The sequence below is a fragment of the Hipposideros armiger genome, unplaced genomic scaffold (genome assembly GCF_001890085.2).
Source record: "Hipposideros armiger isolate ML-2016 unplaced genomic scaffold, ASM189008v1 scaffold_1139, whole genome shotgun sequence".
Lineage (NCBI taxonomy): Eukaryota > Metazoa > Chordata > Mammalia > Chiroptera > Hipposideridae > Hipposideros > Hipposideros armiger.
The window spans coordinates 43,648-62,955 of NW_017732489.1; the positions used below are offsets into that span (position 1 = coordinate 43,648).

The 19,308-nt window shown below is 48.6% G+C and overlaps 1 protein-coding gene across 3 annotated transcripts in view; it reads left to right on the forward strand.

The window, feature by feature from the left end:
• The first annotated feature begins 6 nt into the window (after positions 1-6).
• ZNF496 (zinc finger protein 496) overlaps positions 7-19,308 on the forward strand; it is a 39,166-nt gene continuing 19,864 nt past the window's right edge. Inside the window, exons 1-6 of one of the 3 annotated variants that reach the window (XM_019632431.1) lie at positions 7-151; positions 342-568; positions 1,946-2,062; positions 2,393-2,819; positions 3,187-3,370; positions 6,056-6,132. In XM_019632431.1, the coding sequence (XP_019487976.1) occupies positions 2,430-2,819; positions 3,187-3,370; positions 6,056-6,132 (651 nt within the window). In that variant the 5' untranslated portion in view covers positions 7-151; positions 342-568; positions 1,946-2,062; positions 2,393-2,429. The remainder of the gene's footprint in view (positions 152-341; positions 569-1,945; positions 2,063-2,392; positions 2,820-3,186; positions 3,371-6,055; positions 6,133-19,308) is intronic. The other 2 variants (XM_019632433.1, XM_019632432.1) reach the window with 2 other exon arrangements.

The window sequence follows — 19,308 nt, forward strand, 5'->3', positions numbered from 1 at the left end:
CTGAGACGTGGAGACCTCCGCGGTCCTAGAGCGGAGCAGGAAGTGTCCCGGGGAGGGAGCCGGAGGGTCCGGTCTTTCCTTTTCTCCGCGTCGGGCGGGCTCTGGCGGTGGCCTGTCCTGCACGGCCCGCCAACGGGGACGCGCCGCGGGGGTGAGTACGGTCAGGCCCCAGCAGCCCGCGCGGGGCCCTCCCGCACGTCCCCCCGGCCCGCGCACCACTCGGCCCCGCGCGCTTCCCGGACCCTTGGCTCCGCGCGCCCCCGACCCCGCGCGCCCCCATCCTAGAGCGGAGCGTCGGTGGATCTGCGGGCGGGGGATAAGGGGACACCAATGTTTTTCAGGCGCCTCCATTTGTTCCCACTGGTTTTCTCCCAAGCGGAGCCGTGGTTTTCTGGATGAGCAGGAGACGGGGCTCGGCTGGCCAGGGACGGAGTCGGGCCCTGCAGAGAGCCCGCCTCGGGAAGGACACCGGGAGGCGGGCCTGGAAGGATGAGAAGCCGCTGCGGAGACTAAAACCGCCGCAGGAGGGGATTGAGTTAGACGCCGGGAAGGAGTTCCAGGCTGTGAGGTGAGGAGCTGGGAGCTCGTTACACTGGAGGCGCGCGCTCCCGCGTGTATGTGTGTAGGGAGGGAAGCGGGAGAGAGGGAGAGGGAGGAAAAGCTCGCCCTTTTCCTAGCCTAAAATGCTTTACCCTTTCTACGGATCCCGCTCTGTTTCTCCTCCGTGAGCTGTTTTAAGTACGCCCCGCGGGAATCCTCCCTTACCTACGTTCCTTCATTCATCAGGCATCACTGCTGAGCCTCCTACGCGCCAGGTGCTTGGATGACAAAGAGGAACGCCACTGTCTGATTAGGGCTGAACCTCAGCAGACACTGAGTGCTGAGGGTGGGGCCCGGGTCCCCTAGGTTGGGAGGGTGGAGGTACCTGAGGAACCCAGAGGCCCTTCAGGTGTGTAGTGGCTGAGCTCAGGGACAGTGGGGGCAGGTGGGGCTGGGAGGGGTGAAGACTGGGTTCCAGATGCAAGAGCAGACGCTGAAAGAAACCCACTGTGAAACAAGCTGTAAGGTGCCCAGCCAGACTCCCTGAGTCCTTCCCTGCCAGTCTATTTGTTTTATGTTGGAGAGCAAAGTACAGACACTTGGGTTTTTCTGACTGCCATTCTGTGGCTTTGTGGCTCTTCTGGCCTCACTTGTCTTTTTGTGAAATAGGAGTGAGGCCTGCATTCCACATGGGACCCTTGGGGGCCACTGAGTGGTTGGAGGTTAAGGTTAGGCCTCATACAGTTGGGGTGTGGAGGCCCAGTGACTGTGTCCAGGGTCTTAGAGGCCTGAGGGTGGGGGAGGGAACTGTGTGCATCCCAATTTGTCCTCACTTTCTTTGTGTCCCATAGTCTGTGAGTAGGGGCCGTGACTCTGATATGGCCCTATGTGGGTTCACTGGGGAGGTGAAGGGGCCCTGAGCCCCACTAATGTGGGGGGCTGTGCCCCACTTCTGTCCTGCCTGGGGAAGTGTGTGTGGGTGCTTTTAGCATGGTTTGAAGATGACAAGTGTAGAGAAGGCAGATAGAGGCAAGATTGAGGATCAAGGCATCTTTAAACATACACCAAAGTTCACTATGCAGACTTCACTGAGTCAGGCAAGACTGATCTGAAAGTGCTGGTGTTTTTTAAATGTTGATGTTTTTAAATGCATAGCGCTATTTTTCTCCAGGAAAGTCTAGGTGTGGCTGTCACTTGATTGGCCCTTCTCTTGTGTGGGTATCTTCTCAGCTGTGTGTCTCACCCCTGTCTCCCAGTGCAGACTTCTCTGGGCATGGCCATTTATGGCTCTGACGATCCAGTGGGCCCAGCATCAAGAGTCGGCCCTGGCCTCTGGCACGGTGGGTTTCCCATCCCGGATGTGCATTTAAGGCTCTTCCCTACACATCTGTCTTTGTCTTTCCAGCTCATATTGTAAAGATCTCAGGGGCGAGGACGGTGACTTTGGCTCAGAAGCCCCAAGATAGCAGCCTACTTGGCTCATCCCTCTCAGGTCCTTTCCAGGAGGACCTGGCCACTGAAGGTACCACAGAGTCTTAATTCCCTCTCTTTCCTGCATGTGGCCCCTGCTGCTCGGAATGCCAGTGTCATGTTGAAAAGCCACTGCTTTTCTCCCAGACTGCCTCTGCCTTATTTGCCTGGTTGCCCAGTTAGGGGATCACGTAATGATGTTTTTTGGGGGGTGGTCCTTCTCTTTCCTTTTGTGTAAGGACCTACCACACTGACTCATCACATGTCCCAGGGCTGCTTCTAAGGGCTGGTCTTTGGGCCTTGTCACTTTCCCCATCAGCACCCCCAGAACTCACTGCAGGAGACCAGAGCATTGAAGCCAGTGATTTCTGTTTGGAAATAGGGTCGTCTTCTGCTGCTGACCCCCATCAAATCCCATCATGCCCACAGCCCTGTGCCCCCGAGTCTTGGCTCCGAAGGAAAGTGAGGAGCCCAGGAAAATGAGGAGCCCACCGGGAGAGAGCCCTGGCCCCCAGGGGGAGCTTCCCAGCCCTGAGTCCTCCCGCCGTCTCTTCCGCCGCTTCCGCTACCAGGAGGCGGCGGGCCCCCGCGAGGCCCTGCAGCGCCTCTGGGACCTGTGCCGGGGCTGGCTGCGGCCGGAGCGGCACAGCAAGGAGCAGATCCTGGAGCTGTTGGTGCTGGAACAGTTCCTGGCCATCCTGCCCCGCGAGATCCAAGGCTGGGTGCGGGCCCAGGAGCCCGAGAGTGGCGAGCAGGCTGTGGCCGCCGTGGAGGCACTGGAACGGGAGCCAGGGAGACCCTGGCAGTGGGTGAGCAGAGGGGCTGGGTTGGCAGGAGGATGGGAGGAGAGGGAAAGAGCGGCCTGGGCAGTGGGTGTAAAGCACCTTGTGCTTTGGTGGGGTTACGCGTCCCCTGGCCAGGGCTGAGGCATTCTGTCTAGAACTGCTTTGGTCAGGCCCACTGGGGAGTTGGTGTCCCAGTAAAGCTGGTTACATTCCCTCAAGGCTCTAAATAGAAGGATGGTAAGCCGTACCCCTTTCCAGCCCTGTCCAAGACCTAGGCAGAGCCTCCAGTGGTCAGCAGTCCCACAGAAGGGGTTTGCCCAGTCCTGGTACAGCCACTGACCCTGACTAGGGACCTCTCCACCAAGCCTAAGAAATCCCGTGTGGATTGCAGCTCAAGCACTGTGAAGACCCCGTGGTGATTGACGATGGTGACGGCCCTCGGGACCAGGAGCAGGACCGGCTGCCAGCAGAGCCCCAGAGCCACCTTGCAAAGAGCCAGGAGGCCCAGCCCTTGGCCCTGTCTCAGGGCCAAGGGCTCCCAAACAGACCTCCAGGCCAGCTCAGCGGAGACACAGGTAGGGAGACTGGGGGAGTGGGGGCAGGGGCTTGCAACCCCACCCTGTGCCTAGCTTCTGGCTGTGGACTTCAGACCTGTGTTCTCTCTTGTCCCCTGAGGAGCCAGGAACCATTTTCAAGATCTGGCTTCCTCGCTAAAGCGACTGAATCAGAATCTCCCGAGAGGGTTTGTCCTTTTCATGGTGCCAGTCTGCTCAGAGGGACCTCTTCTGTAGTGTGGTGCTTTTGAGGTTGCACCATCTCCTTTTTGTGGGGACGCATCTCTGGGCCTTGTCATTTTGGGGGACAGCTGGGCACTGTTGCTGTCCCAGCAGGGCCTGTGTCAGGAGCCAAGTGTGACTTCATCCTCTTGTCTCACCCCAAATCTCTCTTTCCCTGGCTAAACAACTCCTGCTGTTGGGCTTGTTATGATGCTATGAGGAAATACAGAAATACTCTCGGTGGGAACAGGGTGGTGTCTCAGGGTTTGACATGTCTAACTGTCTGCACAAAGTGTGCTACTGGCTATAGGCAGGTGGTTTGGGCACCAGGTTCACTTGGCTTGGAATCCTTAAGCTATAACCCGGGCTGGGCTTCTAAGCTCTGCAGACCTCAGTTTCCTGGTCCCTACTGGGTTTTTGAGGATTAAGGGATTATACCCATAGAATGCTGAGCAGGGAGCCTGAGCCACCCATGATTTTAGGTGAAGTGACTCATATGGGAAGCGTGGCACCCTCAGGTTGAGTAAGTGACCTCTACAGGGTAAGGGTTACTTTGGGTAGACTTGCCACATTGTGCTGTAGATACAGATGGAAAAGGCGAGCATGGGGAGGCCAGGAGTGTGTTCTTGAGGTTCATAAAAGCTGTCCTTGGCATTGTAGTTAAATTTTCAGTTAAAAAAAAGAAAAAAGCATATTACATTTCTTTATGTGTGAAAATATGTTGACTTCTGTACAAAGCAGAAGCCTCTCCTTGGTTAAAAGACAAGATAGGTGTGTAAGTTTTCTAGAAATGCCAGAATGAGATCCCAGAATGAAATCCCATCGACAGGGCGACTTACACAAAAGACATTTATTGTCTCCTGGTCCTGGAGGCTGGAAGTCTGAGATCTGGGTGTGGGCAGGGCTCATTCCTCTAAGAGGGCCTCTCTCCTTGACCTGTGGACAGCCATTGTCTCCCAGTTGTCCTTACATGGCCGTCCTTCTGTGTGTGTCTTTGTCTTATGTCCTCTTATAAGGACACCAGTCACATTGGATTAGGGCCCACAGGAAAGATCTCGTGTTAACTTTATTACCTCTTGAAAGAACCCATCTTCAAATATAGTCACTTAGTCATTTTCTGAGGTCCTGGGACTTCAACATAGGAATTTGGTGGAGACACAGTTCAGCCCATGAAAACAGGCGGAAGGGAAACAACCATTAGCTCAAAGGAATGTGGCACGTGCAGGGAGCCCAGGGTGTGCAGGTGGGTGGCAGGAATGCCCTTGGGAGGAGCTGTGGCAGCCTAAACTGGTGTTTCCTGGTGAAGGTCAGACATAAGCCAGTTACCTCGGTGGCGGGGAGGGGAGAGCTTCAGCCCCAGGGTCAGCTCCTCTCTTTTCCCTGAGCTATAATAAATGGAAAAAATGGAAAAGGAGGCAGGATGCGTTAGGTCCTAGGAAGACCTTAAACACGTGGGTGATTTATCCTTCGGAGGAGCTTCCAGTAAAAGCCATGTAGTGCCTAATGTCAAAAATCTTCCCAAAAAGCTAGGTCTTGTGTAGAGGCTGAAAGCTTTCCCAAGTGCTTTGCAAGTGTCCGTGTACTTGGGTACCATGGGAAAGGTGGCAGGTATGACAGAGCAGAATTAAGTCTCCCCCTCACATCCACGCACACATACCCTCAGCCTGAGCTTTGGGTAGCGGAGCGAGGGGGCTGCCTCCTACTGGGACCCCCCCCACTTGTCACTGCTGGCTGAACTGCCTCCTGGTCCCACCCTTGTTCTAAATAGCTACTCATGTCCCTGCTTTGCATCCTGGGTCTGAAAGGTGAGGGAACTGGCTTCTGATGTTAGCTTTTATGCTGATTCAACATGTGACCTTCAGGAGACCAAAGGACAGCTTTCCAAGTCTTATTCTGTGAAAGGAGCCCCTTTTGAAACACAGCTTGTTTTCACGTGCCTATACCTGGCCTAGGTATGTGGCTCACTGCTTACAGAAGCCCAAGCGAAGTGCAGTTTGAGAGAAGTCCTGTTGGAATAGCGCCCCCCAACCCCAGGTCCCAGTCGCCCAGGTACCGGAGAGTGAGGTAGTCCAGTGTACACTCTGCACTTTCTAATGGTGGCGATTAGGGCACTGTGCCGCATGCCCTGCTGGAGTGTCACACCTGAGCAGCTAGTACATGTATGTGACCCTGGAGCCCTGTGGGAGTCTTTGTCACCAGCAGCTCCTACTGACATGTCGACCCCCAGAACCCTAACTGTCACTTTCCCGTACTGTGGATCGTGAGGCTGAGGCCCCTGGACCTGTGGGAAGTTATATCGCGACCCAGGCAGGGCACCCCAAGCCCAGGCATTCCCTGTTAAAGTCCCCATTGTCATGTCTGAAAGCAAAGTAACAAGTCCTTGGGGTTTGCCAGCAGCTTTTATGTGCATTGTGTGGCGATCCTCCTCCTGCAGGTGAGAAAAGAGACTGGGGTTTATGGGACACCCTTTCTCATCTCTTTCAGTTCCACAAGAGGCATCCCTGCTTCAGGAAGCCAGCTTGAGGGATGCACAGCAGGTGACCGCCCTCCAGCTGCCCCTGGTGAGTGACTTCTGCAAGAGCCCTTGAAAACCCCATTTTGCCTCTGTAAGTGACAGGGCAACTTTACCAGGACTCCGGCTGGTTTGCTGTCTGCCACACAGGCATTTCGGCTCCAGCTGGAAAATCTAAGGATGGATGCCCATCCTCCTCCCGCCACACAGCCCGCCATGCGGTCCAGCTGCTTCCTGGGCTGGCTGTGACATCGCCTTCCAGAGCCTTGTGCAGACAACGATGGCAGGAAACAAATGCCCTGGCATCCCCATCTGTTCTCTTCTTGGTACTCAGTGTCCCTTCCTGTGGAAAAAAGGGAGACCTTTCATTCTTTCACTTCACAGGGTATTTTTATTTAATAATAATCGCAGCAGTTCTATTTCAGAAATGTTAGGAAATGGAGGGAATGACACAGGTCACCCCGCTGCCATCACACAGTGTGCATGGTTGTTGGGGAATGTTCTGGTGTGTTCCTCCCATGTTCCCACTTACTTTCTCAGGCGTTCTCACGGGGTGGGAGCAGGGGTTGGTGTGACAAGAGTCCTCAGCTTTCTCCAGCTCAGTTTCTGCCTTGGGCTATGGTTTCTGACCATGCCATCTTCATTTTTTTTCCAAATGCTTTCCCCTGGTTGGCTTGAAATTCAGTTATTACAGTGTCGACTCCTCCCAGAAGAATGTAGGATATTGGAAATGTGTCCTTCTCTCTTTTATTCTTTGTCAGTCTTAATAGAGGTTTCAGTTTTATTGATCTTCTCAAAGAACTAGCTAATTGTTTCATTGATTTTTCTCTATTTTGTTTTAATTCCATTGATTTTTTTCTTCCCTCCCCTCTCCCCCTCCCCTTCTCTCCACCCTCCTACCTCCTCACCTGCTCACCTCCTCACCTCCTAGCCATTGTTCTTCAGTCTTAGTTGTGAAGGACACGGCTCACTGGCCCATGTTGGTATTATGATCATTGCACTCTACCCAGCTTAGGCAGTTGGCTGGCTGCTCACAGCAGCTCTCTGTCTGCCAGCCACTCACTGCAGCCCAGCTCCAGGTTGAGCTGTTGTTCACAATCTTAGCTGTAGAGGTCGCAGCTTACTGGCACAGCTTTCTGGCCCATGTAGGAATCTAACGCATCCCTGTTGTTCAGAGCTCGTGCTCTTACCAACTGAGCTATCCAGCCACCCCTGATTTTCTTATCTATATTTTCTTCTTCATTCTGCATGCTTTGGGTTTATTTTACTATTCCTTTTCTAGATTCTTGAGGTGGGAGCTTAGATTTTTGATTCGGGACTTGACTTCTTGTGTAAGCATTTATAATGCAAGCATTGTAGCGCTATAAATTTCCCTCTCAGCACTGCTTTAGTTACGTCCCACAAATTGTAATATGATGCATTTTTATTTTCATTCATTTCAGTGTGTTTCCAATATGGGAGGGTTTCCCAGTCCCACAAAAAATTCTCAGACACCAGCAGGGTGTCAGAATTCAGCTCAGTTCTGACATATCTACTAGGGGAGAGCGTGGACCCCCACAGACTGAGGGCTCAGTCCTGCAAGACTGCACACCACCTCCCTCACTTCAGATGCCAGGTACAAGCCCAGGTTGTCACCTGTACTTCTGGCTATAAATCAGAGGTTTCTACAACCCCCTCCTTGGGTTTTGATTAACTTGCTAGAGTGGCTCATAGAACTCAGAAACATTTACTTACTAGATTGCCAACTTATTTTAAAGGATATGACTCAGGAAGAGCCAGATGGAAGAGATGCACGGGGTGAGGTATATGGGAAGAGGTGAGGGGCTTCTATGCCCTCTCTGAGCACACCACTCTCCCTGCATCTCTGAACCCCATCCTTTTGGGTTTTATGGAAGCTTCATTATGTCCTTGTGATTACTAATTAAATCTTTGTCCATTGGTGATTGGTTCAACCTCCAGCCCCTCTTCCTTTCCTGAAGGTTGGTGAGGGGTTGGGACTGTAAGCTCCAACCTTCAATCACATGGTTGGTTCTGGCAACCAAAACTCTTCCTCAGGTGGGGTTCAAAGTCACCTCATTAACATAATAAAAGACACCTTTGTTGCTTTCATCACTTAAGAAGTTGCAAGTTTAAGTGATGTTTAGGAGCTGTGTTCTAGAAACAGGGAAAAAGACCAAATATATATTATAAATTGCTGTATCACAGCAGGTTCTGGATAAACTGACCTAACAGGATTCTTGTTGAAGACAGGCCAGGGTTCTCAGATGTTACCTGGGGCTGTGCAGGATGAGGAACCTGATCACATATCCAGGGTGATCAGATACCAAGCGTGGGGGTGGGGGGGTTCTGGTTAAACTGACTTAGCAGGTTTCTTGTTAAAGCAGGATTTCTGCAAAGAAGTGCATAGATGGGCCCAGTAATAGGTTCAGGAGCCTGACTGAAGTTTGGTGAAGAATTTTTGTCAACATAGCTTTTTAAGAGATTAGTATTACACTGTATATACTCGTACATAACTTATTGGAACTCTTACGTTGGTTCACCCTCCCCCTTTCCTAATACTGTGTTTCCTCAAAACACAGTATTATTATATTAATTTTTATATATTAATTTTTGGTCTTATATTAATTTTTGCTCCAACAATCTACATTCATTCATTTATCCATGTACAAAAATCTACATTTATTCAAACAGTCATGTCTGGCTGACGATCTTAACTGGGGCTTATGTTTGGGGTAGGGCTTATATTACAAGCATCCTGAAAAATCATGCAAGGGCTTATTTTCCAGTTAGGGCTTATTTTCAGGGAAACACAGTACAACTGATTTAAATAGCTCCCTCTGCATATATTTAGAACCATATCACAGTGTTATAACTTTTGCTTTAGCTATCAAACATTATTTACAAAACTTCAAAGGAGAAGGAAAACCTGTTGTATTTACCCATACTTTGGCTTACTACTGTCTCCCTTTCTTATGTTCCATGGTTCCTTCTTTTGTGAGGGGGAGGGAGAAAGTTTCCTCTCCTGTTCTAGGTTCTTTTGGCTGGTCTAATTAAATCTATAGGAGACAGATTAGTAAGAGAAAATAACCAAATTTAGTACATATGTACATACAGGAACCCCACATACATGGGTGGTTCCCACACAGAAAGGTAAAATGGGGTAGACATGTATGGCACTGTGCACTAAAGCTGAGGTCAGGCACCTGGGGCCTCGGGAGGAGGGTCATGGCAGGATGATAAGAAGAGCAGGTGTCCAGTAATTAGAAGTTTGCGTGCCCTATAGATAGGTCATAAAAAGTTATTTCTGATGATACCTCTTATTATGGAGAAGGCCCCAATTTAAGTTCTTCAAGGGAGAAGTAAGTTTGTCGCAACCCCGCATGGCCTCGGTTGCCTTCAGCTCAGAGTACCCACATGCAGAGTGGCAGGTCTGGGGCAGGCCTGTTCTGAACCCCTTCAGTCCTTTCTTTGTTTTCTTTTTTTTTTTTTTTAAGATTTTATTGGGGAATCAGGGAAGGGGAACAGACAAGTTGCTGTCCTTTTGTTCTTCAGTCTAGTTGTGGAGGACGTTGCTTCACTGGCCCAAGTTGATATTATCATTGTGCTCTTCTCCAGTGAGGCAGTTGCTCGCCGGCCATTGGATGGGCGCTTACGGCAGCATGGCAGCTCACGAAAGCTCACGCCCCGCTGCCACCCAGCCCCATTGCAGCCTACACCATCACCGGCTACTCACAGCAGCCCCGCTCCAGGTCGAGCTGTTGTTCACCATTTAGCTGTGGAGGGCGCAGCGTCACTGGCCCTAATATGGCATTCGAACCAGGGCCCTGCTGCTCTCACTCCCAAGCCAACTCTTAACCAACGCGCCACTCAGCCATCCCCCAGTTTCCTTTCTTTTAGTGCATTTCCTTCAGCCAGTGTTTTAGGATAAGTCTACTGGTAGCAAATGTACTGTTTTGGATTCATCTGAGAATGTCTTGATCCCCTTCATTCCTGAAGGGTTTGTTCACGAGGTGAGACCTCAGCTGACGGTCCCCACTCGGCACCTGGCAGTACAGCCCCTTCCTCCTGCCTCCGTAGCTTCTGATCAGGGATCGGCTGTCTTTGAATTTCCTTTTCTCCTGTAGGGAAGATAGCGTTTTCCTCTGGCAACTGAAGATTTTTTTCTTTGTTTGTCTTTAGTTTTCAGAAGTTTATTATCATGGTTCTTGGCATGGGTTTCTTTGCATTACCTGTTTAGGTTTTACTCTACTTCTTGAACCTGTGGCTTTATGTCTCTTTCCAAATCAGGACATAAAAAATCAGGGAAATCTTAAGCCATTTTTATTTCCGGTTCTTTTTCATCCACACCCCCTCTTTCCTTCCAGGCCCTAATGACACAGATTTTACTCTTGCTGCAGTTCCCCACGTGCCTGAGACTCTGTTCATGTTTTTATCTGTTTCCTCTGTTGTTCAGATTCACAGTTTCTCTCCCTGTCCCCAAGGTGACTGCCCCTTTCCTCTGTCCTGTCTGTGCTGCTGCTGAGCGCATCCCCAGGGCTTCTTACTTCAGTGCAGGCAGACCTCAAAGGTACTGCGGCGCGTTTCCAGACAAGCACAGGGAAGCGAGGCACACAGATTTTTTGGTTTCCCAGTACAGTAATACCTTGATTTGTGAGTATAATTAGTTCCGGAAACAAACTACTCATATTGTAAGACATCGCTCATCTACCACGTTAAAATGTACTTGGTTTGGGAGCATAATTTGTTCTGGAAACAAACTACTCATATTGCATGACATCACTCGTTTACCAAGGTAAAATGTGTTAGAGATGTTTACTCTTCTTGCAGAACACTCGTAAACCACGTTACTCACAATCCAAGGTTTTACTGTATATATAAATGTTATGTTTACACTATATTGAGGTCTATTAAGTGTGCAGTAGCATTGTCAAAAAAAAATCAGTGTACATACCTTAATTTAAAAATAACCTTATTGCTAAAAGAAAAAAAAATCGTCATCTGAGCTTTCAAGTCATAATCTTTCTGCTGGTGGGGGCTCTTGCCATGATGTTGGTACCTGCTGACTAATCATGGTGGTGGTCGCTGAAGGTTGGGTGGCTGTGGCAGTTCTTTTTTTTAAATTTATTTTTATTTTTCAATTACAGTTGACATTCAATATTATAGTGATTAGACATATGATTTACGAAGTGATCCTCCTGATAAGTGTCATACCCATCTGACACTATACATAGTTATTACATTATTTATTTAATTTTTTTTTTAAAGATTTTATTCGGGAATTGGTGGAGGCGAACAGCATTGGGGAATTGGGGAAAGGAAACAGCCAAGTTGTCCTTCAATCTTAGTTGTGGAGGGCATAACAAGCTCAGCTCCAAGTCCAATCACGCCGCTTCAGCTCAAGGTGCTGTGTTCAGTTAGTTGCGGGTGGGTCTAGCCACCATCCCATGCAGGAGTTGAACAGGCAACCTTGTTGTTAGGAACACGTGGTCTCACCAGCTGAGCCATCCTTCTTCCTGTTGGCAGCTCAGCTCAGGTGCTGCTCACTGGCCCTTGTGGGAATCGAACCGGTGACCCTGTTGCTCAGAGCTCGCACTCTTAAGCAAGCTCATAAACAACTGAGCCACTCAGCCGGCCCTATTACATTATTGATTATGTTCCCTGTGCTGTACTTCACATCTCATGACTATTTTGTAACCGCCAATTTGTACGTCTTCATGCCTTCCTTTTTTTCACCCATTTCCCTAAATCCTCTCCCATCTGGCAACCATCAAAATATTCTCTGTATCTGTTCTCTGTATTCTCTGTATCTGTTTTGTTTGTTCATTTATTTTGTTTTGAGATTCTATATATAAATGAAATCATATGGTATTTGTCTTTCTTTGTCTTACTCATATCACTGAGTATAATAATCTCTAGGTCCATCCATGTTGTTGCAAATGGCAATATTTCGTTCTTTTTTAGGGCAGAGCAACATTCCATTGTATATATGCACCACCTCTTCTTTATCCAGTCGTCTATTGATGGACACTTAGTTCGCTTTCATATCTTGGCTATTGTAAATAATGCTGAAGTGAACATAGGGGTACATACATTGTTTTGAATTAGTGTTTTGGATTTCTTTGGATAAATACCCAGAAGTGGAATTGCTGAGTCATAAAGTAGTTCTATTTTTAATTTTTTGAGGACCCTCCATACTGTTTACCATAGTGGCTGCACCAGTTTGCAACCTTTTTTTTTTTTTTTTTTAGCTGAGCCGTCCTGCCACCTGTTGGCAGCTCAGTGGCAGCTCAGCTCGGGCGGGATTCGAACCACTATTGCTCAGAGCTTGCACTCTTAAGCGAGCTCTTAACCAACTGAGCCCCTCAGCCGGTCAAAATTTTGTGTTTTTTTTGTTTTTTTTTAAAGATTTTTATTGGGGAATTGGGGGAAGGGGAACAGACAAGTTGCTGTCCTTTTGTTCTTCAGTCTAGTTGTGGAGGACGTTGCTTCACTGGCCCAAGTTGGCACCATCATTGCGCTCTTCCCGGGCAAGGCAGACCAGTCGCCAGCTTCTGGACGGCCGCTCACTGTGGCTGCTGGCCGCTCACGCTGGCTGCTGGCTACACATGGTAGCCCATGGCAACCCACTGCAGCAGGGGCTGCAGCCTACGCCGTCTCTGGCGACTCATGGCAGCCCAGCTCCAGGTTGAGCTGTTGTTCAGCATCTTAGCTGTAGAGGGCAGTGTCACTGGCCCTCATATGTGGGATCCGAACCGGGGCCCTCTGGCATCCCAAGCCAGTTCTTAACCAACGCGCCACTCGGCTGGCCCAGATTTTTGGTTTTTTTTAACTTTATTGGGGAACAGTGTGTTTTTCCCAGGACCCATCAGCTTCAGTTCAAGCTGCTGTCCCTCAATCTCAGATGTGGAGGGCGCAGCTCAGCTCCAAGTCCAGTCACGGGGGCACAGCCTACCATCCCACGCGGGAGTCGAAATGGCAACCTTTGTTGTAAAGAGCACATGCTCCAACTAACCAAGCCACCAGCTGCCCACTGGAAGCTCAGCGGCAGCTCAGCTGAAGTCTTTGTCCACAATCAGTTGCGGAGGGTGCAGCCCTCTGGCCCATGTGGGAATCGAACCAGCAACCCTGCTGTTCAGAGCTCACACTCTAAACAACTGAGCCACCCAGCCACCCCCACCAGTTTGCAATCTTATCAACAGACACAAGGTTCCCTTTTCTCCACATCCTCACCAACACTTGTTATTTGTTGATTTATTGATGATGGCCATTCTGACAGGGTGAGGTGAATGTCTCATTGTGGTTTTTATTTGCATTTCCTTGATGATTAGTGATGTTAAGCATCTTTTCATATGTCTATTGGCCATGTGCATATCCTCTGAAAAAAACTCATTCAGGTCCTCTGCCCATTTGTTAATCAAATTGTTTTTTTCAAAGATTTTTATTGGGGAATTGGGGGATGGGAACAGCACTGGAGAATTGAGGGAAGGAAAACAGACAAGTTGCTGTCTTTTTTTCTTCAGTCTAGTTGTGGAGGACGTTGCTTCACTGGCCCAAGTTGGCACCATCATTGCGCTCTTCCCGGGCAAGGCAGACCAGTCGCCAGCTTCTGGACGGCCGCTCACTGTGGCTGCTGGCCGCTCACGCTGGCTGCTGGCTACACACGGTAGCCCATGGCAACCCACTGCAGCAGGGGCTGCAGCCTACGCCGTCTCTGGCGACTCATGGCAGCCCAGCTCCAGGTTGAGCTGTTGTTCAGCATCTTAGCTGTAGAGGGCAGTGTCACTGGCCCTCATATGTGGGATCCGAACTGGGGCCCTCTGGCGTCCCTAGCCAGCTCTTAACCAACGCACCACTTGGCCGGTCCATTTTTTCTTTTTGGTGTTAAGTTATATGAGCTTCTTATATATTTTGGAATTAACCCCTTATTGGATGTATCATTGGTGAATATCTTCTCCCATTCAGTAGGTTGTCTTTTTGTTTTGTTGATGGTTTCACTTGCTATGAAAAACCTTTTTAGTTTGATATGATGTTGCAATTTCTTAAAATAAGACAACAATGAAGTATGCCACATGCACTGACTCTTCCTTTCATGAACGATTTCTCTGTAACGTGCGATGCTGCTTGATAGCATTTTACTCACAGAACTTATTTCGAAATTGTAGTCAATCCTGTCAAACCCTGCTGCTGCTTTATCAACTAAGTTTATGTAATATTCTAAACCTCTTGTTGTCATTTCAACAGTCTTCACAACATCTTCACCAGGAGTAGATTCCATCTCAAGAAACCACTTTCTTTGCTCATCCATAAGAGGCAACTCCTTGAAGTTTTATGATAAGATTGCAGCAATTCAGTCCCATCTTCAGGATCCACTTCTAGTTCCAGTTCTCTTTCTGTTTCCATCACATCTGCAGTTACTTCCTCCACTAAAGTCTCAAATCCCTCAAAGTCACCCATTTGGAATCAACTTCTTCCAAACTCCTGCTGATGTTGACATTTTGACCTCTTCCCATGAATCACAAATGTTCTCAATAGCATCTAGAATGGTGACTCCTTTCCAGACAGCTTTCAATTTACCTTGCCAAGATCTATCAGAGGAAATTCTGTCTATGGCAGTGAGAGCCTTACAAAATGTGCTTCTTAAATAATAAGACTTGAAAGTCAAAATGACTCCTTGATCCATGGGCTGCAAAATGGATGTTGTATTAGCGGGCATGAAAACATTAATCTTGTACATCATCAGTGCTCTTGGGTGACCAGGTGCATTGTCAATGAGCAGTAACATTTTGAAAAGAATCTTTTTTCTGAGTGGTCTCAACAGTGGGCTTAAAATATTCATTAAGCAGTATTGTAAACAGGTGGGCTGTCATCCAGGCTTTGTTGTTCCATTTATAGAGCATGGGCAGAGTAGAGTTAGCATAATTCCTAAGGGCCCTGGGATTTTCAGAGTGGTAAATGAGTATCAGCATCAACTTAAAGTCACCAGCTGCATGAACCCCTAACAAGAGACTCAACCTGTCTGTTGAAGCTTTGAACCCAGGCACTGGCTTCTCTCTAGATGTGCAAGTATACATGGCATCTTCCAATAGAAGGCTGTTTCGTCTACATTGAAAATCAGTTTAGTGCAGCCACCTTCATTCATCATCTCAGCTGGACCTTCTGGATAACTTGCTGCAGCTTCCACATCAGCACTTGCTGCTTCACCCTCACTTTTATGTTACGGAGACGGCTTCTTTCCTTAAACTTCACGGACCAACCTCTGCCAGCTTCGTACTTTTCTTCTGCAGCTTCCTCACCTCTCTCAGCCATCATAGAACTGAAAATTAGGACCTTGCTCTGGGCTAGGCTTTGGCTTAAGGGAGTGTTGTGGCTGGTTTGATCTTTTATCCAGACCACTGAAACTGTCTCCGTATCAGCAATAAGGCTGTTCCACTTTCTTATCATTTGTGTGTTCACTGGAGCAGCACTTTCAATTTCCTTCCAGAACTTTCCCTTTGCATTCACTACTTGGCTAACTGGTGCAAGAGGCCTGCCTAGCTTTTAGCCTGTATCAGCTTTTGACATGCCTTCCTCAGCTTAATCATGTCTAGCTTTAAAGTGAGAGACATATGACCCTTCCTTTTACTTGCACACTTAGAGGCCATTGTAGGGTTATTAATTGGCCTGATTTCAATGTTGTGTCTCAGGGAATCGGGAGGCCTGAGGAGACGGAGAGAAAGGGGGAAATGGCCGGTTGGTGGAGCAGTCAGAACACACACGACATTTGTCAGCTAAGTTCGCCGTCTTACATAGGCACAGTTTGTGGCACTCACAAACAGAGTAGATCACAGATCACCATAACACATAGAATGATAATAAAAATGTTTAAAATAGTGCAAGAATTACCAAAATGTGACACAAACACACAAGGTGAGCAAATGCTGTTGGAAAACGGCGCCAATAGACCTGCTTGAGGCAGGGTTTCCACACACTTTCAACGTGTGAGAAACACAGTGTCTGCATAGCACAAGCAAACAAGGTGTGCCTGTATTGTGGCTTTTAGTTCTAACACTTCCATTTAGTTATTCTCATCATCTTCGGTTTTCTTTGCTGAGACTACTACTTCGCAAAGGCTGCCTGAGTTTTTGTTAGTTTTTAGTGTGCTTGTAATTGCTCATTGAAGCATTTTTATCAAGCCTTCTTCTTTTGTCAGATAGTTCGCATATCTCACATCTGTTGGTCTTTTTTGCACCCAGTTTGAGATTCTCCATGATCTCCATTGTCCCAGAAGGGGTCTTCAATGATACCATGGTGGGGGGAGGGATGGTGAGGGGACTGTCATCGGCCAGCACAGGTAGAAGTTCTGGCTCCCGCTTGGACACCCTGAGACCACCCGGTGGGGATATAGGGTTGGGAGGTCCTCCCTGCAGTCTGTTGAGAGCGGAGGTCTAGACTTCCAGCTGGTCCTGTGGTCCTTGGATGGACTATAGCGGTTGTCTGTCTAGCTTGGCTGCCCCTTTCCTGGCCCTGGGGCTGAAAGAACAGGTTTTTGTTGGATTTTGTATTCATCTGTGCCTGCTGGTGTTCCTAGGTTGCCAGCTCCTTCAGCTTTCAGTTTAATATGTGAGGCAGAAAGAAAAACCAGGGTCTTCACCGCTGTGCCATTGCTTGGGGCCCGGGGCCCTAGCAGTTGGAATTTGAGCTGTTCTTATTGGGAGGAATCAGGGAAAGTACATCTGCTCAGTCTCCAACAAGGCAGCAGAAATGTCCTCCGAAAACTGAATTGTAAATAGACATTTATTTCCCCTATCCATTCTAAAAAAAATTGGCAAGATTTAGAAAGTGAAAGTATATGACGCATCCCCAGTTACCTCAGAAGATCTCTGAATGTTTTGGTGAACTTTCTTCTGGATTTTTCTCCGCCATTGTGTCTGTGTCTTGCTGGGGTCACGCTATCGATCTTTGTGCCCTATTTTTATGCTTCTCCCCAAGTGTAAGCATTTCCCTATACGACCTAAAAGCTAAACGGCTGTGTTGATGTCGTCAGTGCTTGGGGTGCCCCTGGTCTATCACCTGTGCTGCCCCATGAGCACCTTTGCCCACTATGTTTTGTTCCTATTTGCAGTTTGGGGTAGATTGTCAGACACCTCCAATGGTCAAAGGGAAGACAGGTCCGTATTTCTTTTGATAATGCATGCTGCCGATTTTCTTCACAATCTGCAGAAGCACACCCCCCAGTGCTGTCCCAGAGCCCTGATTTCTCTTGTGTTTCATCAGTAGCAGCAGTTAGCATCTTGTCCTTATTACGAGATTGTCAGGGAGGGAAACACCTCTTTACTCTGAGGTTCCACGGCTGGGACATTGCAAACTAAGCTGACGAGACAGATTCACGGGAGAAAAAGGCAGTTTCACATGGGTGCCTCATGGGTGAAACAGGCAGAAGAAGCAGAGCTTAGAGGCACATGCACCACATCCATGGAGAAACCAGGCGAAGGAAAAGGATTTTGAGCTTCAAGGGGCAGTAAGTTGTGGGCAGTAAACACACATGGACACTAATGGCAGAGCCTTTTTTTTTTTTTTAAGATATTATTGGGGAATTGAGGGAGGGGAACAGTGCTGGGGAATTGGGGAAGGGGAACAGATAAGTTGCTGTCCTTTTGTTCTTCAGTCTAGTTGTGAAGGACGTTGCTTCACTGGCCCATGTTGGTATTATCATTGCGCTCTTCCCGGCTGAGGCAGTCACTCGCTGGCCATTGGACAGCCACTCACGGCGGCTCATGAAAGCTCACACCCACTGCTGGGGAGCCCCGCTGCAGCCTATGCCGTTGCTGGCGACTCACGGCAGCCCAGCTCCAGGTTGAGCTGCTGTTCACCATCTTAGCTGTAGAGGGCAGTGTCACTGGCCCTCATATGTGGGGTCCAAACCGGGGCCCTGCTGCTCAGAGCTGGCATCCCAAGCCAACTCCTAACCAATGCGCCACTCGGCAGGCCTGCAGAGACATTACTAAAGTTTGTTGTGCTGACTGGGGCTAAGAGTTGAGAGTCTGCAATATGAGTCCTTCTGCCCTTACTGGTCCTTCTTAGACTAAAGTTGATGCCCTGCCCTGTAGGCAGATGGGGGAGGGTGGGGAACTGAGGTCATCTGTTTCTCAGTTGCCTTCAGCTCAAAACAGTCTTTATATCAAACTGGCATATTTTGGGGTGACATATTTGGTCCCCCTTGAGACCAATATCAAGTTCTGTCCTGCAAGCCCATACTTTCCCGAGGCCTGCCTTCCATTCTGTGGAACTTGTCTAGGGGGGACAAGCTCCCCCATGCTAGCCTCTTCCTAGCAGCAAAGCCACTTGGGGATCCCCTCAAACATAGCCTCTCAGGCTGCATCCCAGACCCACTGAGGCAGAATGTGCGTCTTTACATCAAATCTGAGAAGCCCTCTTTTCAAACTCCCGATTCCACTGTAGACATTTGTGAAATACTCTGTTTATTTCTTTTTAACTTTTTTTTTGGAACTAAGTTCAAACTTTGGAGATTGCAAGAATAGAACAGAGATTTCAAGATACCTTTCACTTTTATTTTCCCACATTCTCTCTCCTCTGTCTCACCTCTTGTCCCCTACACGTATTTTTTTTCCCTGAACCCTGAGAGAATGAGATGCAGATGCAGACTTTTGGGCCCCGTAATCTCCTTATTCATACCAAGGGCCATATTTTCTAAAAGCTAGGACAGTTATTTACTAATCACAATACAGCAGGTCCTCAAATAACTTCGTGTTGTTCAGTGTCCTTTCATTGTAATGTAGATGAAGGTAAAAAAATCAATTCCCAGAGGTCCACTGTCTATGTGGAGTTGGTACGTTCTCCCCACGTCTGTCTGCGTGGGTTTTCTTTGGGGACTCCGGTTTCCTCCCTTGTCCCAGGCTGAGTGCAGGTGTGGGTGGCCCAGCGATGGACGGGCGTCCTGTCCAAGGTGGGTCCCACCTGTGCCCTGAGCTGTCGGGAGAGGCTCTGGTCACTGTGACCCTGAGCTGGAAAATAAGGGTCTGACTTGTTCTTTTTAATCTTTCTTAAATGTATAGGTTATATTTCAGTGCTTAATATGAGAAGTGTTTGGGGTCTTCATTTAGAAGTTTGATGATTTTTTTTTTAAGATTTTTCATTGGTGAATTGGGGGGATGGGAACAGTGCTGGGGAATTGGGGAAGGGGAACAGACAAGTTGCTGTCCTTTTGTTCTTCAGTCTAGTTGTGGAG